General features: G+C 34.7%; 1 protein-coding gene and 1 non-coding gene across 3 annotated transcripts in view; both read right to left on the bottom strand.

Moving 5' to 3' along the window:
* The window catches only part of TMEM182 (transmembrane protein 182), an 82,148-nt gene extending 56,362 nt beyond the window's left edge, over nucleotides 1-25,786 (bottom strand). For both annotated transcript variants that reach the window (XM_045204792.2, XM_024571915.4), the window contains exons 1-3: nucleotides 25,517-25,786; nucleotides 25,184-25,283; nucleotides 23,485-23,583 (exon numbers count right to left, since the gene is read on the bottom strand). In XM_045204792.2, the coding sequence (XP_045060727.1) occupies nucleotides 23,485-23,583; nucleotides 25,184-25,283; nucleotides 25,517-25,648 (331 nt within the window). In that variant the 5' untranslated portion in view covers nucleotides 25,649-25,786. The remainder of the gene's footprint in view (nucleotides 1-23,484; nucleotides 23,584-25,183; nucleotides 25,284-25,516) is intronic.
* LOC112315242 (small nucleolar RNA SNORA25) lies at nucleotides 22,635-22,761 on the bottom strand. Its single transcript, XR_002975874.1, has one exon. It is a non-coding gene; the product is annotated as a small nucleolar RNA SNORA25 (small nucleolar RNA).
* Nucleotides 25,787-26,547: the final 761 nt, after the last annotated feature.

Here is a 26,547-nt window from a genome sequence, read left to right as displayed (position 1 = left end):
TAAACACAATTAGAAATGAAAGAGGAGAGATTACAACTGATACCACAGAAATACAAAGGATTGTAAGAAATTACTACAAAGAACTGTATGCCAAGAAATTTGAAAACCTAGGTGAAATGGACACATTTCTAGAAAAATAGAATCTTCCAAAACTGAATGAAGAAGAAGCAGAAAACCTGAACAGACCAATAACAGCAGACGAAATTATAGCAGTCATCAAAAAACTCCCAACACACAAAAGCCCTGGACCAGATGGCTTCACAGGAGAATTCTACAAAGCATTTAAGGAAGAGCTAGCCCCTATCCTTCACAGACTATTTGAAAAAAAATCCAAACTGATGGAAGACTCCCGAATTTTTTTTATGAAGCCAGCATCATCCTAATCCCAAAACCAGATAAAGACACAACGAAGAGAGAAAACTTCCAGCCACTGTCGCTGATGAACATAGATGCTAAAATTCTCAACAAAATATTGGCAAACCGCATCCAGCAATACATTAAAAAGATCATACACCATGACAAAGTGGGATTCATCCCAGGGATGCAAGGATGGTACAATATTCGCAAATCAATAAATATAATACATCACATAAAGAACAGCAAAGACAAAAACCACTTGATCATATCAATAGAGGCAGAAAAGCATTTGATAAGGTGCAGCACCCATTTCTGATAAAAACACTCAACAAAGTGGGAATAGAGGGAGCATTCCTCAACATAATAAAGGCCATCTATGAGAAACCTACAGCCAACATCACACTCAATGGGCAAAAACTTAGAGCTTTCCCACTAAGATCAGGACCAGACAAGGATGCCCTCTCTCACTACTCCTATTCAACATAGTATTGGAAGTCCTAGCCACAGCAATCAGACAAGAAAAAGCAATAAAAGGCCATCCAAATTGGAAAGGAGGAAATGAAACTGTCACTGTTTGCAAATGACATGATACTGTACATGGAAAATCCTATAGACTCCACCAAAAATGTACTCGACCTAATAAATGAATTTGGCAAAATAGCTGGATACAAAGTCAATATTCAGAAATCAAAGACATTCCTGTATAGTAACAACAAAACTGCAGAAACATAAATCAGGAAAAAGATCCCATTTGATATAGCAACAAGAAAAATAAAGTACCTAGGAATAAACCTAACCAAGGAGGTAAAAGACCTGTACTCGGAAAACTACACAACATTGAAGAAAGAAATTAAGGAAGACACAAACAAATGGAAGCATGTACATGCTCATGGATTGGAAGAATGAACATCATCAAAATGGCCATATTATCCAAAGCAATCTATAGATTCAATGCAATCCCTATTAGAGTACCCATGACATATTTCACAGATATGGAACAAACATTTCAGAAATTCATATGGAACCAGAAGTGACCCCGAATAGCTGCAGCAATTTTGAGAAAGAGGAACAAAGCAGGAGGGATCACAATACCTGATATCAAACTGTATTACAAGGCCACTGTAATCAAAACAGCCTGGTACTGGCATAAAAACAGGCACATAGACCAATGGAACAGAACAGAGAGCCCAGAAATAAACTCAAGTCTTTACGGTCAATTAATATTTGACAAAGGAGGCAGGAGCATAAAATGGAGCAAAAACAGCCTCTTCAACAGATGGTGTTGGGAGATCTGGACAGCTACGTGCAAGAAACTGAAACTCGATCACCAACTTATGCCATACCCAAGAATAAACTCAAAATGGATAAAAGACTTAAATATAAGTCTTAACACCATAAAATCCTAGAGGAAAACATTGGCAGGAAAATCTCAGACATTCCACGAAGCAACATCCTGACAGACATGTCCCCTAAAGCAAGGGACATAAAGGAAAGAATAAACAAATGGGACCTCATCAAAATAAAAAGCTTCTGCATGGCTAAAGAAAACAGCACCAAATTACAAAGAGAACCAACAGTATAGGAAAACATATTTGCTAATGATACCTCAGATAAGGTCCTGATCTCCAAAATATATAAAGAACTCACATGACTCCACTCCAGGAAGACAAACAACCCAATTAAAAAATGGTCAAAGGACTTGAACAGACACTTCTCCAAGGAAGACATACAGAGGGCCAAGAGACATATGAAAAGATGCTCAGCATCACTAGCCATCAGAGAGATGCAAATTAAAACCACTATGAGGTACCATGTCACACCAGTCAGAGTGGCCAACATAAACAAATCCACAAACAAATGTTGGAGAGAATGTGGAGGAAAGGGAACCCTAGTGCACTGTTTGTGGGAATGCAGACTGGTGAGGCCACTGTGGAAAACAGTATGGAATTTCCTCAGAAAACTAAAAATGGAACTGCCCTTTGACCTAGCAATTCCATTGCTGGGATTATACCCTAAGAATCCTGAAACACCAATCCAAAAGAACCTGTGCACCCCAATGTTCATAGCAGCACAATTGACAATAGCCAAGTACTGGAAGCAACCTAAGTGCCTATCAGCAAATGAGTGGATCCAAAAACTATGGTATATTTACACAGTGGAATTCTAAGCAGCAGAGAGAAAGAAGGAGCATATACCCTTTGCAACAGCATGGATGGAACTGGAGAGCGTTATGTTATGTGAAATAAGCCAGACAGTGAGGGGCAAATACCATATGATCTCACCTTTAACTGGAAGATAATAAATAGGAAAAAAAAAAGGAAACAAAATATAACCAGAGACATTTAAGTTAAGAACAATCTAACAATGGACATAGGGCCATGGGTAGGGGACAGTGAGGAGAGGGGATTACAGGAACTACTATAAAGGACACATGGAAAAAATGAAGGGGGAGGGTGGAGGTGGGGGAGGGAGAGGAGTTTGGCTGGGGTGAGGTGGAGAGATGGGGAGAAAAGGCACACAACTGTAATTGAATAACAATAAAAAATTTAAAAATAAATAAATAAAGGCAAAAAAATCAGTGCAATAACTCAGGGAACTAATAATAACAATGTTGTAGGATACAAGATTAATATACAAAGCCAATTGACTTTTTATAGACCAACAATGAAAATTAGAATTTAAAATTAAAAACACAGTAACTTTTACATTAGCACCCCCCATAAAATAGAATATTTGTTTCTAAATCTACAAAATATATAAAGATATACATAAGGAAAACCACAAAACTGTGATGAATAAAACAAAGGACTAAATAAATACAGAGATTTTCCAAGTTAATGAGTAGAAAGGTTCAATATTGCCAAGATGTCACTTCTTTGTAATTTGATTTATAGAGTCAAAACACTCTCAATAATCAAAATCTAAGCAAGTTGTTTTGTGGATATCAACAAACCAATTCTAAAGTTTATAAGAAGTCCCAGAATTGCCAACCTAATATGAAAGGACAAGAACAAGGTTGGAAGACTGATATTACCTGACTGCAAAACCTACTATAAAGCTGCAGTTACAAAGACAGTATGGTATTGAGAGAATAACACACACACATAGATCAACTGAATATAATAGAGCGCCAAATATAGATGCATATATATACACATATACATATAAATAAATATATATATATATATATATATATATATATATATATATTCAACTGATCTTTGACAAAGGAGCAAAGAATATAAAATGGGGAAAAGAAAATGGTGCTGAAAGAGGTGGACATCAACATGCAATAAACTGATCTAGATACAAACCTTATACACTTCACAAATATTAACTCAAAATGGATCGCAGCCTGAAAAGTAAAACACAAAGCTAAAAACTCCTACAAAATAATATAGCAGAAAACCTGGATGTCTGTGGGTATGATGATGACTTTTTAGATACAATACTAAAATAACAGCCCATAAAAGAAATAACTGATAATTTGGGATTTATTAAAATCAAAAACTTCTCTGCAAAAGACAATGTTAAAGACAATAAGAACATAAGCTACAGAGATAAACTATTTGCAAAACATACTTCTGATAAAAAATTATTATCAAAAATATCCAAAGAACCCTTAAAACTCAAAAATAACAAAACAGACAGCTCAATTAAAAAATGGGTCAGATACTGAATGGCACTCCAGATCAAATAGACTTAACTGATATATATGGAAGTTTTTACCCCAAAGAAACAAAATGTACATTCTTTTCAAAAGCACATGGAACCTTCCCAAAGATGGACCATATAATAGGACACAAAACAAGCCTCAACAAATTCAAGAAAAATTGAAATCATATCAAGCATTTTCTCAGACCACAAAGGCTTGAAACTAAAAACCAACCTCAAAGAAAAAAATTCAAAAATATTCAAACTCATGGAGATTGAATAGCATGCTATTAAACATTGAATGGGTTAACAAGATCATGGAGGAAATTTTAAAAGTTTCTGGAAACAAATGAAAATGAACACACAATGACCCAAAATCTATGGGACAGAGTGAAGGCAGTCCTGAGAGGGAAGTTCATAGCAACACAGGACTATATAAAAAAGAGAGACAATTTCAAATAAACAACCAAACCCTACACTAGAACTAGAGGAACAACAAAAAAGCCAGAGTGAATAGAAGGAAAGAAATAATCAAGATCAGAGCAGAATTAGATGACATACAGGAGTGTCAAAGTCATTTTCACCAGGGGCCACATCAGCCTTGTGGTTGCCTTCAAAGAGCTGAAATAATTTTAGAACTGTATGGGTGTAATTACTCCTTAATGGTTAAGGAGTTGAAATTAAATTTGGCCCTTTGAAGGCAACCACAAGGCTGATGTGGCCCCCAGTGAAAACAAGTTTAACACCCCTGACACAGAGACTAAAAGAACAATTCAAAGAATCAATAAATCCAGGAGCTGGTTCTTTGAAAATGGAAACAAAATCAACAAGCTTTTAACCAGACTCGTCAAGGAAAAAAGAGCAAGGACCCAAATAAATAAAATCTGAAAACAAAAGAAGAAAAATTACAACTGGCACCACAGAAATATAAAGGATTGCAAGAAATTACCACAAAGAAGTAAATGCCAAGAAATTTGAAAACCTGGGTGAAATGGACAAATATGTACAAACATATAATCTTCCAAAACTGAATTAAGAAGCAGCAGAAAGCCTGAATAGACAAATAACAGCTGGTGAATTGAAACAGTAGTCAAAAAACTCCTGTCACACAAAAGCCCTGGACTGGATGGCTTCACAGGAGAATTTTATCAAACATTTAGGGAAGAGTTAATCCCTATCTTTCTCAAACTATTCCAAAAAAGTCAAAGAGGGGGCACTACCAATCTTTTTTTAGGAGGCCAGCATCATCCTGACTTCAAAACCAGACAAAGACACAACAAAGAAAGAAAACTACAGGCCAATATTGTTGATGAATATAGATACTAAAATCCTGAACAAAATATTGGCAAACCACATCCAGGAATACATTAAAAAGATCATATACCATGATCAAGTGAGATCATGCCAGGGATGCAAGGATGGTACAATATTCACAAATCAATAAATGTAATACAAGAAGAAAGACAAAAATCACATGGTGATATCAGTGGATGTGGAAAAAAACATTTGATAAGGTAGAGTACCAATTTACGATAAAAACACTCAGCAAAGTGGGAGTAGAGGGAACATACCTCAAAATAATAATGACCATACACGAGAAACCTATAACCAATATCATACTAAATGGGCAAAAACTGAAAGCTTTCTCCCTAAGATCAGGAAGAAGACAAAGATGTCCACTTTCACCACTTGTATTCAATTTAGTATTAGAAGTTCTAGCCAAAGTGGTTAGAGAAGAAAAAAAATAATAAAAGGTATCCAAATTGGACAGGAGGAAGTAAAACTGTCATTGTTTACAGATGACATGATAGTGCACATGGAAAACCCTATAGGCTCCATTAAAAAACAACTTGACCTAATAAGTAAATTTGGCAAAACACTGGAATACAAAATCAATATTCAGAAATTGAAGGCATTTTTGTATACCAAGAATGAAATACCAGAAACAGAAACTTGGGGAAAAAGTCCCATTTGGTATAGCAACAAGAAAAATAAAGTACCTAAGAATAAACCTAACCAAGGAGGTAAAAGACCTGTTCTCAGTAAACTACAGAACAGGCAAGAATGAAATTAAGGAAGATACATATAAATGGAAGCATATACCACATTCATAGAATGGAAGAATTAACATCATCCAAATGTCCATACTACCCAATGCAATTTATAGATTCAGTGCAATCCATATTAAAATATTGATGACATATTTCACAGATATAGAACAAATATTTAAAAAATTTATATGGATCCATAAATGACCCCGCATAGCCTCTGCAATTTTGAAAAAGAAGAACAAAGTAAGAGGAATCATAATACCTGATAACAAACTATATTAAAAGGCCACTCTAATCAAAACAGTCTTGTACTGACATAAGAACAGAAAATAGATCAATGGAAGAGAATAGTGTCCAGAAATTAACTCATGTCTCTATAATCAATAAATATTTGACAAAGGTGGCAGGAGCATAAAATGGAGTGAAAATAGTCTTTTCTTCAAATGGTGTTGGGAGATATGGAGAGGTACGTGCAAAAAAAATGAAACGAGGCCACCACTTACACCATACACCAAAATAAACTTGAGATGGATAAAAGACTTAAATATAAGTTTTGACACCATAAAAGTCCCAGAGGAGAACACAGGCAGGAGAATTTCCAATATCCCACACAGAAATATTTTCACCAATACATCCCCCAGGGCAAGGAATATAAAGGAAAGAATAAACAAATGAGACTACCTCAAACTAAAATGCTTCTGCACAGCTAAAGAAAACATCAGCAAAATGAAAAGGGAACCAACCACTTGGGAAAATATATTTGCCAATGATACCTCAGACAAGGGTTTGATCTCCACAATATATAAAGAACTCACATGACTCCGCAGCAGGAAGAAACACCATCCAATTAAAACCTGGACAAAGGTGGGTCCCTGGTAGGGAGTGTGGGAGAGGCAACCATACATTGATGTTTCTCTCCCTCTCTTCCACCTCCCTTCTCCTTTCTCTAAAAGTAATGCTCCTTCTTTCTCTCTGCTGCATAGAATTCCATTGCATAAATGTACCATAGTTTTTTGATCCACTCGTTTGCTGATGGGCACTTAGGTTGCTTCCAGTACTTGGCTATTGTATATTGTGCTACTATAAACATTGGGGTGCATAGGTTCTTTTCAGTTGGTGTTTCAGGGCTCTTAAGGTATAATCCCAGCAGTAGAATTGCTGGGTCAAAAGGCAGTTCCATTTTTAGTTTTCTGAAGAAATTTCATACTGTTTTCCACAGTGGCTGCACCAGTCTGCATTCCCACCAACAATGTGTGAGGGTTACATTTTATCCACATCCTCTCCAACATTCATTTGTTGATTTGTTTTATGTTGGCCACTCTGACCTGTGTGACAGCATGGATGGACCTGGGGAGCATTATGCTAAGTGAAATAAGCCAGGTGGTGAGGGACAAATACCATATGATCTCACCTTTAATTGGAACATAATCAACAGAAGAAAAAAGCAAACAAAATATAACCAAAGACATTGAAGCTAAGAACAATCTAACAATAGCCAGAGGGGAGGGGGGAAGGGACAGTGGGGAGAAGGGTTATCAGGAACTACTACAAAGGACACATAGACAAAAACAAGGGGGAGGGTGGAAGCAGGGGAGGGAGGTGGGTTTGGCTTGTGTGGGGTAGAGGGGTGGGGAGAAAATGCAGACAACCATAACTGAACAACAATAAAATAATTTTAAAAAATAAAATAAAAGTAAATAAATAAAATCTTTTTAAAAAGAAGAAAAAAATGGGCAAAGGACCTGAACAGACACTTTTCCAAGGAGGACATACAGAAGGCCCAGAGACTTAGGAAAGGTTACTCAACGTCACTAGCCATCAGAGAGATTCAAATTAAGACCACAATGAGGAATCACCTCACACCTTCCAAAATGGCCATCATTAATAAATCAACAAACAAGTGCCAGCGAAGATGTGGTAAAAAGGGAACCCTAGTGCACTGTTGGTAGGAATGCAGACACGTGCAGCCACTGTGGAAAACAGTATTGAATTTCCTCAAAAAACTGAAAACAGAACTGCCTTTTGATACAGTGATTCCACTGATGGGATTATATGCTAACAATCCTGAGCATCAATTCAAAAGAACCTGTGCACCCCAATGTTCATAGCAGCACAATTTACAATAGACAAGTGTTGGAGACATCCTAGGTACCCATCGGTGAAGGAGTGGTTCAAAACCTGCTACATTTGCATAATGGAATACTACACAGCAGAAAGAAAGAAGGAACTCCTACCCTTCAGGACAACATGCATGGAACTGGAGAGCATTATGCTAAGTGAAATAATCCAGGTGGTAAAAGACAAATACCATATGATCTCACCTATAAGTGGAACCTAACCAACAAAACAACCAATTCAAATCGAACTAGAGACATGGAAATAAAGTACAAACTGACAGTGACTGGAGAAGATGAGGGCAGGGGATAATGGGGGAAAGAATGGGAAGGGTCAAGTTAAGGAACATGTATAATAGACCTATGATCAAGGACAAAAGGGTGGAAATTGACCGTGGGAGCCAGGGTGAGGCAGGGAAAAGTAGAGCAATTGTGAGGGTGGATATTGGGACAACTGTAATTGAACTATAATAAAAAATAGTAATGAGCCAAATGTCTTAACAGACATCTCACCAAAAAGGTATAAATAAAGATGATACATAAGCATATGAAAAGATGTTCCACATCATTGTCATCAGGGATGATCCTGCAATCACTCACCTTGGTATTCTCCCAAAGGAGTTGTAAATCTGTGAACTTGAATCCACACAAAAACCTGCACACATATCTTTGTTCTGCCAAAACTTGAAAGCAACCAAGTTGTACTTTATTAGGTGAATGGTAAATAATCTGTGGTACAATCAGCCAATGGAATATTATTCAGTGCCAAAAAAGAAACAAGCTAATAAGTCACGAGAAGACATGGAGATAACCTCAATGCATATCCAAAAAGGCAAAATACTGTATGATTCCCTCAGTATGACATTCTGGAAAAGGCAAAACTATGGAGACAGTAAAAAGTACGGTCATTGCCAGATGTTAAGGTGGAGGGAAGATCCAAATAGGCAGAGCACAGAGGATTTTTAGGGTGGTGAAAGTACTCTCTATGATAAAGTAATAATGGAACCCACAATGCCAACAGTAAGCCTTAAGGTAAAATACAATCTTTGAGTGATTGTAAAGTTCATTGTAAAGTACAGTTATAACAAATGTACCAGTCTGGTTTGGGATTGATAGTGGGGGAGACCTACATGTGTGGTGGCAGGAGATATGTGAGAAATCTGTATACCTCCCTCTTGATTTTTCTGTGAGCCTAAAACTATTTTGAAAAATTATCTTAAAATTTAAAAATAGGGAGAACCTTAGCAGATGTGACTTTTTAAAAAATTCATCTTACTGTATGCTGTCTGTAAGACACTCCAAATATAGGAACATTGAAAGTTATATACATATATATATATATATATATATATATACACACATATATATGCATATATATAACTTTTTATATATATATAAAAGTTAGAAATTTGAAATATATAAAATTCTCATATATAAATGAGAAATTTATATATATATACATATATATATAAATCCTCACCCAAGTATATGTTTTTTTCTTGATTTTAGATAGAGAGAGGGAGGGAAAAAGAGAAACATCAATGTAAGAGAGAAACACCAATCAGCTGCTTCCCATATGCATCCCAACTGGGGATCAAACCCACAATCTAGGTATGTGCCCTGATCAGGGATCAAACCCACAACATTTTGGTGTATGGAAAGATGTTCCAACCAAGCCACCTGGTCAGGGCCATATGTATATTTTTAATATTACATTAATTAACATGATATGTATATTAACATCAGATAAGGTAGATTCTAGGATAAAAAATTTACTGGCAACATCACACAATGATAAAAAGGTAACTGTACCAAGAAGACATAGCAAAATGTAATGTATATGCATCTGACAACAGAGCTACAAAATATCTAAAGCAACAACTGATAGAACAAAAAAAGAAATAGATAGATTCACAAATATTTTGGTGACTTCAGTAGTTTTAGAAACTATACCACTTCTCAACAATTAATAGAACAACTAGGCAGAAAATCAGCTGGGTTATAGAAGAACTCAACAATGCCATATCCAATAAGTTCTCATTGATATTCCTAGTACATTTCATCTAACACCAGCTATATGGAATACACAGCACAACAGACCTTATCCTGGGCCACAAAACACACCTCATTAACTTTAAAATAATTTAATTATACAGAGTATGGTCTTTGATCACAATGGAATCAAACTGAAACTTAATAACAGAAAGATTAAAGAAAAATTCCTAAACTCTTGGAAACTAAACAATGCACTTCTAAATAATCTATGAGTTATAGAAGTCTCAAGGAAAAATTTTAAAACACATTTTGTTAAACGAAAATAAAAATAAAACATATCAAAAGTGTGGTAAACTGCTAAAGCAGTACTGAGAGTGAAATCTATATCAGTAAATTCATACAATAGAAAAGAGGGAAGAAAATGTTGGTAATCTAATCTGTTACCTCAAGAAACTATAAAAAGAACACAAACCTAAAGCAAGTACAAAGGAAGAAATATTAAATATAAAGGCATAAATCGATGAAATTCAAAAAATAAAACTAATAGAAAAAAATAGGATGTGAAAAGTTCAATAAAATGAACAAGCCTGTAACAACATTGACAAAGGAAATACAAGAAACATTATCAATATCAGGAATGAAATAGGGGAATATCATCACAGATACTGCATACATAAAAAGGATAATAAGGGAATATTATGAGCAATTCTGTAGATATAAATTTGACAAGTTAGATAAAATGGATCAGTCCCTAGAAAACCCCTAACTATCACAATTCATATAATATTAAATACATAATTTAAACAGCCCTATAACTATTGGGGACATTGAATTTATGATTTTAAGTTCCCTGAAAGTTAAATCTCCTGGTCCAGATGGTTTCACTGGTGAATTCCACCAAACATTTACATTTGAAGAAGAATAACATTTTCCTGACAACAGAAGATTGTCAATTCCCAATTCACTTTATGAAACCAGTATCACCATGATACTAAGCCCAGACAAAGACAGTATAAAAATGGAAAAATACAGACCACTACCCCTCACAAATATAGATGCAAAAATCCTTAACAAAAATTAGTAGAATTCATCATGACCATGGGAGACTTATTCTAGGGATAAAAATCTGTTACGGTGTTTGAAAATCTATAAATATAATATACAATATTAATATTTGCTAAAGAAAAATAATATTGTGATCATATATTAATTGATGCAGAAAAACATTTAACAAATGTCAACATTCATTCATAACAAAAGCTCACAAGAAACTAGGAATAAAGGGAAAGATCCTCAATTTAATAAAAACCATTTCCAAAAAACCTACAATAAGCATCATACTTAATGCAGAAAGACTCAATGATTTTTCAAGAGTAAGAACAAGCCAAGGATGTCTGCTCTCACTGCTGCTATTCAGGCTGGTACTGGAAGTTATAACCAGTGGAGTAAGGCAAGAAAATAAAATAAAAGGCACACAAAAAAGCAAGGAAGAAATAAAACTGTCACTATCTGCCAATGGCATGACTATTGATGTAGAAAATTCCATGTGATCTTTAAAAAAATTTCTAGAACTACTAAGTGAATTCAGCAAGGTCTCAGAATACAAGATAAAAAATCAATCATGTTTGTACTATCAATAAACACATGCAAAACACATAAATATAATAATAGTTATAATTGCTCATAAAACGAAATAGTTAAATGTAAATCTAACAAAGCATATTAGGTCTTATACACTAAAAACTACAAAATGCTGAAAAAATAAATAAGATCTAAATAAATTGAAACATATTACATTCACAGATTGGAAGACTCAATATAATAAAAATATTAATTCTCCCCAAATTAATTGATATACAGATAATTCTATCATCCAGGAAAGATTTTTTTATAGGTATAGACAAAACTACTCTAAAGTTTATATGGAAAGGCAAAGGATCTAGAATAGTTCAAATAATTTTGAAAAAGAAGAACCTTGTGGAAGAGATCACTCAACCCAATTTCAAGACATATAGTTAAGGTAATCCAGATGGTGTGGAACTGGCAGAGGGATAGACACATAAGTCAATAGAACAGAATACATAATCCGGAAATAGTTTGACACAAGTAGGATCAACTATATTTTGACATAGGTGCATAAGCAATTCAATGGAGGAAAGATTGTTTCTTTGACAAATAGTGCTAGAGCAATGGGACATATATTTGAAAAATAATAAATCACATATCTCAAACAAAAATCAACTCAAAATAGATAAAATATTTAAATTTAAAACATAAAACTATCAAAATTTTGGAATAAAATGGGAGAAAATTGGCAGGACCTAAAGCTTGGTCCTGCAGATATGACCCCAAAGGTATGATTCATAAAAGAAAACCTCCATAAATTGAACTTCAACAAAATTCACAACTTATACTCTGTGAAAGACCTTAAGTTGATGAAAATACAAGCTACAGAGTGGGAAAAAATATTTGAAAATCATATAGCCAGTAAAATATCTAGCTAGAATACATAAAGAACTCTCCAATTCACAGTAATGTAGGTTCTTTAGAAAATATGTGGATAATAATTGAAGCCAGATGATGACAATATATGGATTTTCTATACTCTTTTCTCTGTTTCTACAAATGTTTGAAAATGTCTGTATTTTCTAACAATAAAAAATAGGAAAAAATGAGATCCAGGACTGATATTGTAAGGTATTTGGTAGCCTAAACATAAGAGTTTTTTTGTTTTGTTTTGTTGTATTGATTTACAGGTATTAACCATTTTATAATTTCCTTACTAGTTGTTAAATAATTTTAAAGGATAAGTCCAGAATCAGACAAATATTCCCATACTAACATCCTTATCTTAGTCATCTAAAATATAGCAAAGTTCCTGGTTCCCTGATTCCACCATTGCTTTTCTATAGTTTGTTAAGATTCTTGTACAGTATAAAGCAGGTCTCCTCCCAAATCTCCCACTCAATCCCACTCAGAGTAAAAACCAAGTCACACTGGCTCAGCCCCTCCTGGGACCCTCTATCTCTCTGAGCATCTCTTCTACTCTCCCCTTACTCACTCTTCTGCTATTAGACTTCTTTCCTGTTATTTGCACATGTCAGGTGTGTCCCAGCCCCACTAGGCCTTTGCATCTGATGTTCTATCTGGAACATTCTTCTGGATATCATACACCTCACTGCCTCACTTTCAAGTCTCCACTCAAATGTTACTTTTTCAGAGGCATGTTTCCTTTTGACCACATTATGGAGTTCTTATCACCCCCACTTGTGCACCCCATGCTCCTAGTCTCCAGCCTCTTCTCATGTTTCATGTTTCACCAGAGCACTGGTCATCTTCCAACATACTATATAATTGACCTATTTTATGTTGCTTTGTCTTTTTCCTCTCACTAAAATATCAGCTCCACAGGGCAGGGCTGTCCATCTGTTTTGTTCACTGCTGTTTCCCAGAACCTAGAAAAGTGTCTAGCACTTAGTATGTGCTCAATAAATATTTTTAAAACAATCTTTAATCAATATTACCAGATAAATAGTGGTAAATCTTAGCCAGTATGGATGGTAATATTAATTCTCTTGTACTAGAATGACAATGATCATGATTATAATAACAAACACTTTATTTGAAGCCCTTACTTTTTGCCAGAAACTCTGCCAAAGGTTTGATGTGACAGTGACTGCATGTGCACATGTGCACACATAATGAGAGAGCAGGAAGCGTGTTACTAAGGAGAAGCTATGATGAACTCATGTGCCCTGATGATGACTTATTTTCAGTGCCCTAAATTGATATAGTCATAAAAATAGCTACATGGCAACCACTCTGCTAAGCTTTTGTATTATTATCTCTTTTCATTTTAACAATGGTGTGAGACTGATACTATACTTACTGTCTTTTTACAAATGAGTGCAGTGAATTTAGTGGAGACAGAAAGCCAGAGCCAGGATGCAGTGGTTCCAGGTGGTAAACACAGACATGTTGACTGGAAGGGCAGCTCATAATCCCAGGGAACTATTTCACTCACCAGTCCTTGTGCTAAACACTCTCTGTATAATCCCCAAGAAAGAAATCAGGGAACTATGACAGCTTAGCACAGCACACATAAACTAATTACTAATTCTGTGGCACACCAAAAAATATATATTTTTGCTGATCTGATGTAAAAATACATGTGTATAATTTTGATTCATTTCCACCAGACAGCTATTGTTGTGTAGGCTGTTGTAATTTTTTATTTGACAATGTAAAGGGAAAAAGGTCAGTTCCCCTGACTAAATAGTCAGGTATTGCATAATTTAAAAATTCTTGTGGCACAAGGGTTGAAAATTGCTGGCCCAGCTTAATGGCACAGCTCCATTCAACCCAAGACTGGCCAACTCAAACAGACATCATCTTCTCTGTGAGGTCTCCTTAGTCACCCTATTTAATATTGGCATTCTCTCCACACATACCCCACCCTCACTTATTTCTCTCCAAATACCTGACTGACTTATCTTATTTTCTGCCTCCACTGTAATGAAAACTCGATGCAGGCAAGAATTTAGGGCTAACTCTGAAGCACCCAAAATAGTCCACAGCATATAGTAGATATTCAATATTTTTAATTAAATTTAATTAATATTCTCTTCTAAAAAAAGATCCAAAGCTTGGAGCAAATGCAATAATATTTAAAGATAAAACAGGCTTAGACCAGCTAATTTTGGGTTTGAATATTCTGCTTGAAAAAAAAGGCAGAAGGAAACCACCATTATTTATATGCTTTGGAGCCAAGAACTAGAGCTGGGCACAGAGTGTAGGCAGTATAAATATAATTTTAAAGAAGAGCTTGGGTCCTTGGTCAGAAGTGCTGGGAATAAGTGTCTAGGATCAGAAGTAATTTTGTGACAACTCACCCCAGGACAGCTGGCAATGTTTGGAGACATTTTTGATTGTCATGACTGAAGGGTGCTATTGGCATCTAGTGGGTAGAGGCCAAGGAGGCTGCTAAATAAATATCCTACAATGCATAGGACAGCCCCACAACACATAATGATATGGGCCTAAATATCAATACTGCTGAAGTTGAGAAACCCTGGTTTAGAGCACCAAGAAATACCCTATCATTAGGGGAGATTTTCCTTCCAACTGTGGCCAACATTTTCCCAGATATCACCAGAAGTCTCTGTAGAGATTGGGGCCTGTCTTCTGTGAAGGGAAGTCAAGCCACAGTATGATAAATAACCATACATTCTTGTTTACAGAAAACAATTGCCTGCTTTATTGGAGGGATGTTGCATGAACTGCCAACTAATCCTTTGAAGTCCATGAATAAATTGTAGAAAACACAAAATAATTCCCTCTGAATAAGTGATTTTTAAATAAAACATTGATGTTGGGCCATGGAACTGAGAAGCCACTGTATCCTCATGAACTGCAACATTGGAAAGCTGAATGAGCTGCCCTGTGAGCAGTAGCTGAATGTGAATTCAAGGGCTCCTATGCTGGGGATATAGATGAAAAGCCAGCCAGAGACAGGAAGTGCAGACACCTTATAAAATCATGCTGTATCTGTGGCCACAGCTACATGATCCAAATGACTGAATGACTAGTAGGAAATTAAGTGGATGTTAAGGTATTTCTAAATATGACACCCCCCCCAAAAAAGACTGCATTCCTATTTTCCATTACATTTTGCAACATATGTTTTTTTCCCCCTACACACCTAAAGCTGAGTGGAATAAAGTATTTAAAACTATTTGGTAAATTTAAGACAATGTCCAGATTCCCTACATCTGAACATGAAAAAAATGATAAATAAGACCAGCTGCACTAGTGTAATTGATCTGGAAGCAAGAAACCACCCCAACAAAATTAGACATGTCCCCTCATTTATTTAAATAGTTAAACTAACTTTGGACTAAAATCTTAATTCATGTCTTTGCTGTTTAAAGCTGCCAAATATAATTCATTTCTATATTTCATCTTATTTTGCCTTGTATAGTGAAGCAAGATGTTGTGTGTGTACATATGTGACTATTTTATATGGACTTGGTACTCTGTGATGCTGTGCTCTTTTAGTAACTATTCCAAGTTCAAATGTTGCCTAATTGCAAAGGTCTCAACTTCCTCACTGCCCACTCCCTAAGCATCCCAGTGTGAGGTTTCACCTTCCCAGAATTGTGTTGCTCCACCCCTTTAAAATCACTGCTTTCCTACCTCCTCTCTGGGGAGAAGAGAAATAAGAGGAAGCCTGAGATAGGGTTTGGCTCTCAGGAAGATCCTCAGGTGACAAAACGTACAAGAAATTGAAATGGTTTCCTGGGTAGAAAGGGCATTACCAAGAAAGAGGGCAAACTCTCCACTCCAATCCAAGGGAATTGGCAGTGAGCAGGAGTGGGATACAGGGCAAAGATCTGGAAGTCTCAGGCCCATGCGGCAGAGCATGTGGGTCTAAGTGTAGAAGGAGGTGCCTGGAAAGAACTGCCTGTGTGGACCTCCACAGCTGATCCTTTGGTGGGAGGGAGCTATCAGGGACCACCAGAACTTTTGCATTATTGGCATATCATCCAGTTCCTTCCTGTTCCATTCTCATTTTTATTCACTCTGCATCAGTCACTGAGGACCAGCATCTCCTTCCCAAGACTCTCCCCTCCATCAGCCCCTTTGACAGCACACCAGCCTGCTCATCAGTGTGCTTCTCAATGCTTCCTTCTCTTTCTATTTTATGGGCTGTCCTAATTTCTTTTCTTCTGCTAAGTACTGTGGATGTTTTGCTGCCTTTTTTCCTATTATTTTTCTTAAAGATTATATTTCATATCAAAAACTACCTCTGTTAAAGGTGAGATCATATGGTATTTGTCCCTCACCGCCTGGCTTATTTCACTTAGCATAATGCTCTCCAGTTCCATCCGTGCTGTTGCAAAGGGTATAAGCTCCTTCTTTCTCTCTATTACATAGAATTCCATTGTGTAAATATACCATAGTTTTTTGATCCACTCACTTGCTGATGGGCACTTAGGTTGCTTCTAGTACTTGGCTATTGTAAATTGTGCTGCTATGAACATTGGGGTGCACAGGTTCTTTTGAATTGGTTAACTGGAACATAATAAATAGAAGAAAAAAGGAAACAAAACATAACCAGAGACATTGAAGTTAAGAACAATCTAACAATGGTCAGGGGGGAGTGGGGAGGGGACAGTGAGGAGAGGGGATTACAGGAACTACTCTAAAGAACACATGGACAAAATCAAGGGGGAGGGTGGAGGTAGGGGAGGGAGGGGGGTTCAGCTGTGGTGGGGTGGAGGGATGGGGAGAAAAGGCACACAACTGTAATTGAATAACAATGAAAAATTAAAATTAAAAAAAAAGAACAAACTGACAGTAACCACAGGGGTGTGGGGAGAGGGATAATGGGGAAAATAGTGGAAGGACCATCAAGGAGCATGTATAAAGGACACATGGACAAACCCAATGGGGGTAGGTTCAAGGGTGGGAGGTGGGGATGAGTGGGGCGGGGGGCACGTGGTGGGATAAAAATAGAGACAAATGTAGTTGAACAACAATAAAAAAATAAAATTAAAAAGAAAACTACCTCTGAAATTCCTCATCAGTATCTTCTGTGCTAATTAATATCTTTCGGGAAATTCAGTTTTATACATCAAGCTACTACCTAAATTATTTACTGCTGTTCCACCATTAACCCAAATTTAATACATCTAAATCCAAAATAAATCCTCATCCTCCAATTCAAAACAAGCCCTTCCTCTTGATTCTTATAATCTATTTTTCTTGACAAATTTTCTTAGTTGAAGTCATTCATGTACCATTTGGCAAACAAGTTGGTACTATGGCATGGTAACACAATAACAAAAATCCACTCCTATCTTTTCATTTACCATTCACACTTCTGGAAATATATAATCCAAAGAATTAATAAAAATTATGAAAAATATTACATGCATATAGTTATTTTCAATGTTGAAAATATTAAATATGTTAAGTAGCATCTAACATATTTAAAATTTAAGTTTCAAGAACTACTATAAAGGACACATAGACAAAACCAAGGGGGAGGGTGGAAGCAAGGGAGGGAGGTGGGTTTGGTTGGAGTGGGGGGAGAAAATGCAGACAACTGTAATTGAACAACAATAAAGAAATTAAAAAATAAAAATAAAATTAAAAATTAAAAATTTAAGAAACCATTAGGTAAAAAACATGGAGAAATGTGTGTTATCTTAAAAATATAAAAGTGAGATATACATTTGTATTCCCAATGATCAAAACTATGTACAAATGCATACAAAATGACTGGAAAAAGTATACTAAAATAATATTTATTGTTTGGAAAGTGACCATATTACCTTTTATTTACATTGTTTAAACTGAATTATACCTTCTTCAAAAGGAAATTTCTTCACCACCCAAGATTTCTCCAGCTGTCTATTGTCTGGCTATTAAGTTTTATACATTAACTATTATTTATATCAATTATTTTATTTTTACCTTTCCACCCTCATTCAAGACCTAATAGAGTCCTCTGAGGAGGACCCTTTAGGTTAAAACACTCAACACTCACTCCCAGACCTTCTCCCTTCTCCTGCCCTATTCTGGTGGCTAGAAAGCCAACGACTCCATGCCCAAGCTTAACAGGATATCATGTGGCACTGTTCTGATGAAGAAAGCATTGGCAGAAATCTGCTGAAGGATTCCAGGGACAATTCTGCTCTTCTGAAGGTAGAAGAACACGATGGTAACTGTCCATCTGTCAAAGTTGGTGGGAGAAAAGGTTGAAAAGGTCTGGGTCCCTGAGAGTTATCATCATGGCAGCTGCCTCTGACCATTGTATTGTGGGAACAAAATAGTCTTACCCTGTATCTCCTGTCTATTTTCTGTTACTTACAGCTTAATATTTTGCTGGCAAATATCTTGCCTAGTGGACTTTCTGATTCTAGTCTTACATCATTCACTTGATCCTACATTTGTTGTATAATGGTGAAGGAAAAAATATCAGAAGAGAAGAGTAAATAAATAAACACTGACAATAAAAGCAAAGGACAGCTGACATCTAAAAACAATTTTTGAAGACCTAAGAACTACAAAACATATGAAGAAAAAAATTGAAGAGTAATCTAGATTTATTTAGTAAAGTCTTAAAAAATTCCTGAATACATCAGCAGTTTCTTAAGGCATTACTGTTAGTACCACAGTGCAGTATAATAATGAAAACTTCTAAAAATTTTTCATTCTACAAAAAGTATTCAGCCTAAAGTAGTTATAATGGTGAGCCAAACATAAAAGACATCATCACTGTAGGAGCTTAGAGTTGAACTTGGAAAAAAATACATGAACAAAATAATTACACAATAAATAATTAACACTTGGGCTATGATTTATGAAATTAAAGCATGAGTTTTATAAAAGAGAACCTGGTCTAGTACAAGTATTGGTGGGGTAGGGGGCTACTGGCCAGGAAGACATCCTTGGAAAACTGAGGATAAACCTGCCCTGTTAAAGAAATGAAAGGAGGAGGAGTATGGAAGAGAGAAATAGTACATAGGGAGCTGGGATGGAACATACAAAGGCCTTGAGACAAGAGGGCAAATACTATTTCTGAGGAACTCAAAGAAGGTCATGGTGGCTACCCTGTTGCATATTTGTTTGTTGTAACTCATCAAGAAAAGATGCAATTATGTTCAATACATTCTGCTCAAGAGAAAAGCCAAGTATGAAATTAGTTTCAAAACTATTCTACTTCAAAAAAATAAAATTAAAATAGTTAAGTGCTGAAAATGTTATCTGTAATTTTTACATTGTTATTTTTTCAAATATTTAAGCATTTACTATGTACCAGGTGCTATATTAAGTTCTGGGAATACAAATGTGAGTAAGTTACATTCTGTGTCTTTAGGGGGTTGCAATAAATCATGAAGAAACTGAGATAAACATAGAAATACAGTTAAGTATAAAGAGCATTTTCATACAGATGTGGTCAAAGGCTAGGAGGACATCAAAAAGAAATGATTAGTTTACTCAGGGGTTGAATTATCTTGAAAATTAATCTATGTTCAGCATATCATTATCAAATGATACTAAATAATGTAACAGTTTAATCATGAGACAAAACAGAAAAATCTAAATTCTGACAGATATCAAAATGTAATAGAATTTAATGACTTCAAATTACACAAAATGCCTCAAAAAACAATACTTAGATTATCCCCTATAGGCCTGGACAACCATTCAAACCTGTAGATTTGAGCATAACTGAATTGTAGATAATGTATTTGAGAGAAAAAAATAAAGGAAACACTAAATTAGACCTGATTATATACACAAGTTAGGATCAGATAGTATAAAAAACATGCACTTAATTCATTCTTCCACTGAGATTCAACTGAAAGATTTACATTTAAAAATTTTAATGTTAAGCACTAAAATTAGAATTTTTATTCACTGCCGTTGAGAAGACTATCAATAAACAAAATCCAGAGACTTGAAACTTTGCATCAGTTCTGGCAATGATCAGCTGTGTAAAGACAAAGTCACTTGATTTCTCTGAGTCTCATTCTTCATTTTCATATTATGAAATGGAATAATTTCACCAGTAGCATCCGATGGTTCTAAAATGGTCTTTCCAAAAAATAATACACCGCTCATTATGTTCACTGATTTCGATATTGGCTAACTGGAATTGTAAAAACTCAGGAGAATACAAAGCCATTTTACCAATAATTTGACAGGCCAGGATACATCAAGTTATACAAACAATACTTTGAATTTACCCAAAATAAATTGACAACTATATATGCCTGACAGAGAAGCTTTGGAGTCTAGTGAAGCCTCATTAAGTAGGAAATACATACTTTCAATCAGGTAGAATCCCTCTGATAAAATCTGTGCCCTTGTCTTGGATAAAGGAAATAATTAAAAATCATCCAAATATAATGTCAGATATCATTGTATAATATTATGAAGATAAATGGAATGTGTATATACTATTTGTGTTGTAGGACATATCTCTTGCTCTGTCATCTTAAAGCATTTGATAAAGTTGCTTTAATGTGAATGAATCAAAGAAGAGTTTGATTACATTTTTTTAAAAATTTGAATTTTGTTTTGTCTCTAGATCCAAAAAATGACACAGTAATTATATGCTGTGCTACATAATAATTCTAATTTTACTTGCAGTATAATTATTTTGATATGCATTTATTATCCATCTCCACCATAATTATTATGCACAGATTATATTACCTTGTTTTTAAGTTCTCCACTATCACCTAGAGGTGCAGATTTTTCAAATATGTAGATTTACTTTAAAACATATGGTGCCTACAATACTTACAGGGCCTCAACACATGAATGAATATCAACAAAAACAATACTAATATTCATGCAGATAGATAATGTTCTGGAAAGCCAATCCTATACCATTTCTTTATAAAAGTAAGAATGTCAGGAAAGAAATACTTTTTTGTGACTTTTTATAGTATAAAATAGTTTACACTCTTTCCTGTGCCATGTCTTCTCTTAGCAATGCAAAGGTCAACATATACATGATGCAAGAAGTTTTGACAAATGAGCATGAGTTTCCTCATGTAGTTTTTAATGGGAAAGAGTATCATGCCACACACATTTGCAAGACCAATAGTCACAATCCTTTTGCCTGCATTGTGACAAGCAACCCTGGAGGACAAGCACAGTGGAGGATCAGCTCAGTTCATTTCCTCTGCAGACCTCACTTCCCTCCATACAATGTCATGTTAATTATGTGATATAAGCAAACTCTACAACCTTTGACAAACTTAAAACAAAATTATGGTGTGTGGAAATACATGCTTTTATAGAAAGATGAAAAAACAAATAGTGGAAGTTCTGTGATGGTTAATTTTATGTATCAACTTGGTTAGACTGTGATGCTTGGGTGTTTGGTCAAACACTTCATTAGATGTTGCAATTAAGGCACTGGATAGATGTGATTACCATTTATAATCAGTATACTACAAGAAAAGCAGACACTATTCTTTATAATTAAGATGGGCATAATTTAATCAGTTTAAGGCTTTAAGAACAAAGATTGAGGTTTTCTGAATAAGAAGGAATTCTCCTCAAGACTGAAACATTGAAATTTACCTCTTTCCAGCCTTCAGTCTCAAGACAGCAATACCAACTCATCTGCAGCTTCAAGCCTATAGACTTGCCACCCACCACAATCACATAATCCAATTCCTTACAGTCTCTTCCTCAATTATCTGTTTTTTACATATGTATCTCCTATTGATTTTATGGAGAATCCTGACTAATATACATTTATTCAGAACATAAATATATTATGTATTCTCTTTGAAAAACAAACATTTTTGGTTTTGTTCATGTCATTGGAGAATTTTATACCAACTCTTAGCTTTTTTTGTTGTTTTTTTTCTAACTTGGGAGACATTTATTTACTTTCCAACATCACCAATCATGGATATGAGTGGTTAAATCTTTTATCTCTCCAGAAAAATATAGCACTATTGACTGACAATTACATCCTGTGGAGAACTTTAATCTTTGGTCACAGTGTTAAGAGCTCCTGGCTTGTGTTCCACAAGCTCTCTTTGAAATGTTCTACCAAACCTTGGTTTTAAGATCAAGATAAATACTCTTTATTTAAAAGTTCATGAAACTAGCTGAGAATAAAGTTGACATATTGAGCTTATGTACTTTCTATAAAACAGAATTTATATCCTTCATATTATATACTTTCCATAGAAACTATATTTATGCACTTTCTAGAGAACAAATAGTGTGAAAATGGAAAAAAATGTTACATAATCATGACTCCCAGTTAATGACATCTGATTATTCTTTTTTCTGTGGGTTATGATGCATAACCAAGTTCACTCATTTTGTAGAAATATAATAACAAAGTCAGGTTCTTATGTTTAACAATTGCAAAAATATTCTAAAGGCAGGGTGTATACTATAATATTTTCTATTGAAAGACTAGTTCTAGGTCATTTACACCTTTAGGAAGCCGTTCTTCCTAATGAACATCATTACTTTCGTATCAGGAAATACACTTTTAAAAATTTATCTTTGTAAGTGGCAAGTAAATTATAATAGCTTAACTTTTAGACCAAAGTTATATTCTGTTAGAATTATAGTGTGTTAAAAATGATAGTCTATTATTTTGTACATAACAGATTGATATAAAAGAAAATGTTGAAATTATACATGTTAAATTATTTTTAGATGTTAAATTATTTTTAATAGCCCATAAAAAATTTCTGTGGGCATCTTCCAGAAAGACATGTTTTTCTCAGAGACATATTGTGGACAGAGGTACTTACTAACTGCAGAGTCATAGGAGGTAGAATTGTGCTCGCCTCTCATGAAAGGATATGGAGACAGGTAAGCATGTGTGCAGTTCTTGGATGGTGGCTGATTGGCTAGGGAGAAGACCAAAACAATGGTATTTGTTATTGAGCACCTGAATGAAGACTAGTTCCTAATATAAAAGAAAGAGGGAGTCTGGGATACACAGGCAAAATAAAACTGTAGGATAGATTAACAAATTCAATAATTATTGAGTGAAAGGGAAAGACTTTCTAAAAATCTCATATTGAGAAGCATAGGAATCTGGAAAGAGAATGTACCCCAAACATCTTATTCATGACAAAATTCAATGCAGAGAATGCCTTTTTAATATCACCTTAAAATTGAATGCACCACATTTCATTTATTTTACAACCGTATTCTTTAGTTCCTAACATAATGCTTAGCACATAGTAATTTTTCAAAAAATAATTATTTTGAAAATCTAATCAACTTAGATTTACCCTTGATCAGTTCCAATAAATATAAAATTTCTTCTATAACCTATTTCTAGGGAAAAGATGGAATGATTAAATGCAATTTAATCATTCAAATACACATTTAGCATTTGAAGAAACCACAAGAAAGAACTTTTCTGTTGTTTAAAACTTGAAGATTTCATTGTGTACATTTTAAAAGGGAATGAAATATTCGTCCTTTCTCAAAGTCTTTCAAAAAAAATCTTCCTCTTGCATGGTCTGATTTACTCCATTTTACCAAAGTCTAAATAATTTTTGACACATTGTATATTTATTTTCCTCCTTTAAATGACAATAAGATATTCTATCAATTATCCCTCTCAAAATGACATTTCATCATTACTTTGTTTCTTTCATATATACAAACTTGCCATCAGCTTTCTAAAGTCTTCCATAATCTCATACTTTTATTTTATATTCCATAAGCTCAACTGTTGTGTAACCATCATACTTTGGTTTATCACAGGAGTATTTCATAAGCAGATTAATAATTTTAACCCACATTAAGCTTTAGGGTAATAAACAGTTCTTTTTTTTCTTGGGTGTAATAAGATAAAGGCTAGCTAATTTTAATAAATAGATTTTCAAAGATTAATACAATATAAGGAATGCAATTGAAAGAATGCATCATATTTTTAAGAAGCTGTTCAACTTCAAAAAAGAACTTAAAGTTTCTATGAGAGAATGCAAACATCAAAAGCAAGGCATTTCTTGTTATTGCCCACAAACTTGATTGAAGCCCAAACAGAGCAAGCTTTCATCTGCCAAAGCTGGTAATTAAATCTCATTATTAAAAAAATAGGATTTTTAACTTTGAAGCCATGAATATGAAATAATACATCTCTATTTCTGGATTTAAAAAACATTTATTTGCAATATAACAATAATAGACACTCGAAAAAGTAGTATAAATAATAACTGTTTACTTGTTAGGGTTAGTGAACAAGGAAACAGTGAATAATTCAGTTTTATCATAAATATCCAAATTCCTATTTATATGTTACAATCAAATAATTATTTATATAGCCATTTATACTTACTGAACAGCAATCACTTCATGAACCTTTTGAAGACACCTTCTTGAGAGTCTACAACTAAGAATTCAATCCTATTTTGTCAATGACATGTACTAAATAAGAAACTGCTCGTTTTTATTTTAAAGACAAAAGAGAAAATAAAGCAAAAATACACTTACTGTACCAGAACTTCCATATATTTGAATTATTTTCTTCCATAATACCATTAAACCAACATCTCCAGAAGAATCCTTCATGGTGAAAAGTAATGTTCTCTATCTGCACAGAATACAAATGAAATAACTTGTCAACACAAGGACTGTAATCTAAATTATTACACCCAGGAAATTTTTAAAACAAGGTATTTTTCCCAATAATAATGATCAGTAATGTTGTACATATCTCTTTTATAAAGAAATAGACATTTCACTGCTATTCTCTTATTTCAAGAGGATACATAAGGCTATCCTCACCACTGCCAAATACATCAATAGTTCAAAAAAGAAACGCACATTCTGTTCATCTGAACATTTCCCCACTTCAGTCACAAGAAGCCAATAGTCTGATCCAAAAGCCACCAAAAAGAGTAAAACTCCTAAAGCACCAAATAGAGCTCCAAAGAAGATGGCAACATTTAGTCTCATTTTCAATTCACTGGTTTCCCTTTAAATAAAGTTTAAAAATTTAAAAATAGAAGAAACCCAGCTTCTCAACAAGAAAAAAGAATTTTGAGTAGACAGAATTGTCTTGAGAACCCTGTCCTAGCTCATGTGTTGGTGACTGCTCACTCACAACCAGCCGGTAGATTATGTTCCCTTTGCTCACCCTTGGAGGAACTCCAGCCCAGCAGCTGAGAATGGCCAGCTATTTTAAGAAACTGATTGAGGAGTTTTCTCTCTCCCATGGGAATCAAAAAATAGCTGACCTTCCCCAGACTATAGAGAGGGGTATCAAGAGCTGGCTGGAATAATCATTATTGTTTTGGGGTAATACATAGAAGTAGAAAGAAGATGGAATGGTATAAAGTCATTGACAATATTGGCCCAGTTCTAAGTGTCTGAACGAGCCCCTCTAAGCCTAGAGTGACCATTAAACTCCTGAAGACACTTATGACTCTCTTTGAAGATATATAAATTGCAGCTATAAAAAATCATAAAGATTTCTCTTGAACACAATTGAAGTTGTAATTATTCCTTTTGGATGTTTCGGGGATAGAAATAATTTGTGGGTCAAATAGTCTAACATAAAACTGAGTACAGTTCAGGTTTATAAGCTAGACCTTCAGATATGTATTAAAAGATCCAAGAATATGGTGACATGAACTATTTAAACTATTAAAATGTACTTTCATGTAACACACATTGTTGACATAAAAACAACACTGTCTACAGCAGTTCTCTAGTACAAGTTATTTCAAATAATCATCTCAAAAAAAAATGAGCTGATAAAAAAAATCTCAAAAATATATTGTTTTCTGGATTAAGAGGAAAAGATCTTCTCTACTTTTCGTTTTGTTTTCTTCATTATAAGTTTCCAGTTTCCT

Source organism: Desmodus rotundus, chromosome 5 (assembly GCF_022682495.2).
Source record: "Desmodus rotundus isolate HL8 chromosome 5, HLdesRot8A.1, whole genome shotgun sequence".
NCBI classification, from domain to species: Eukaryota; Metazoa; Chordata; class Mammalia; order Chiroptera; family Phyllostomidae; genus Desmodus; species Desmodus rotundus.
This window is presented reverse-complemented; position numbering and strand designations above follow the sequence as displayed.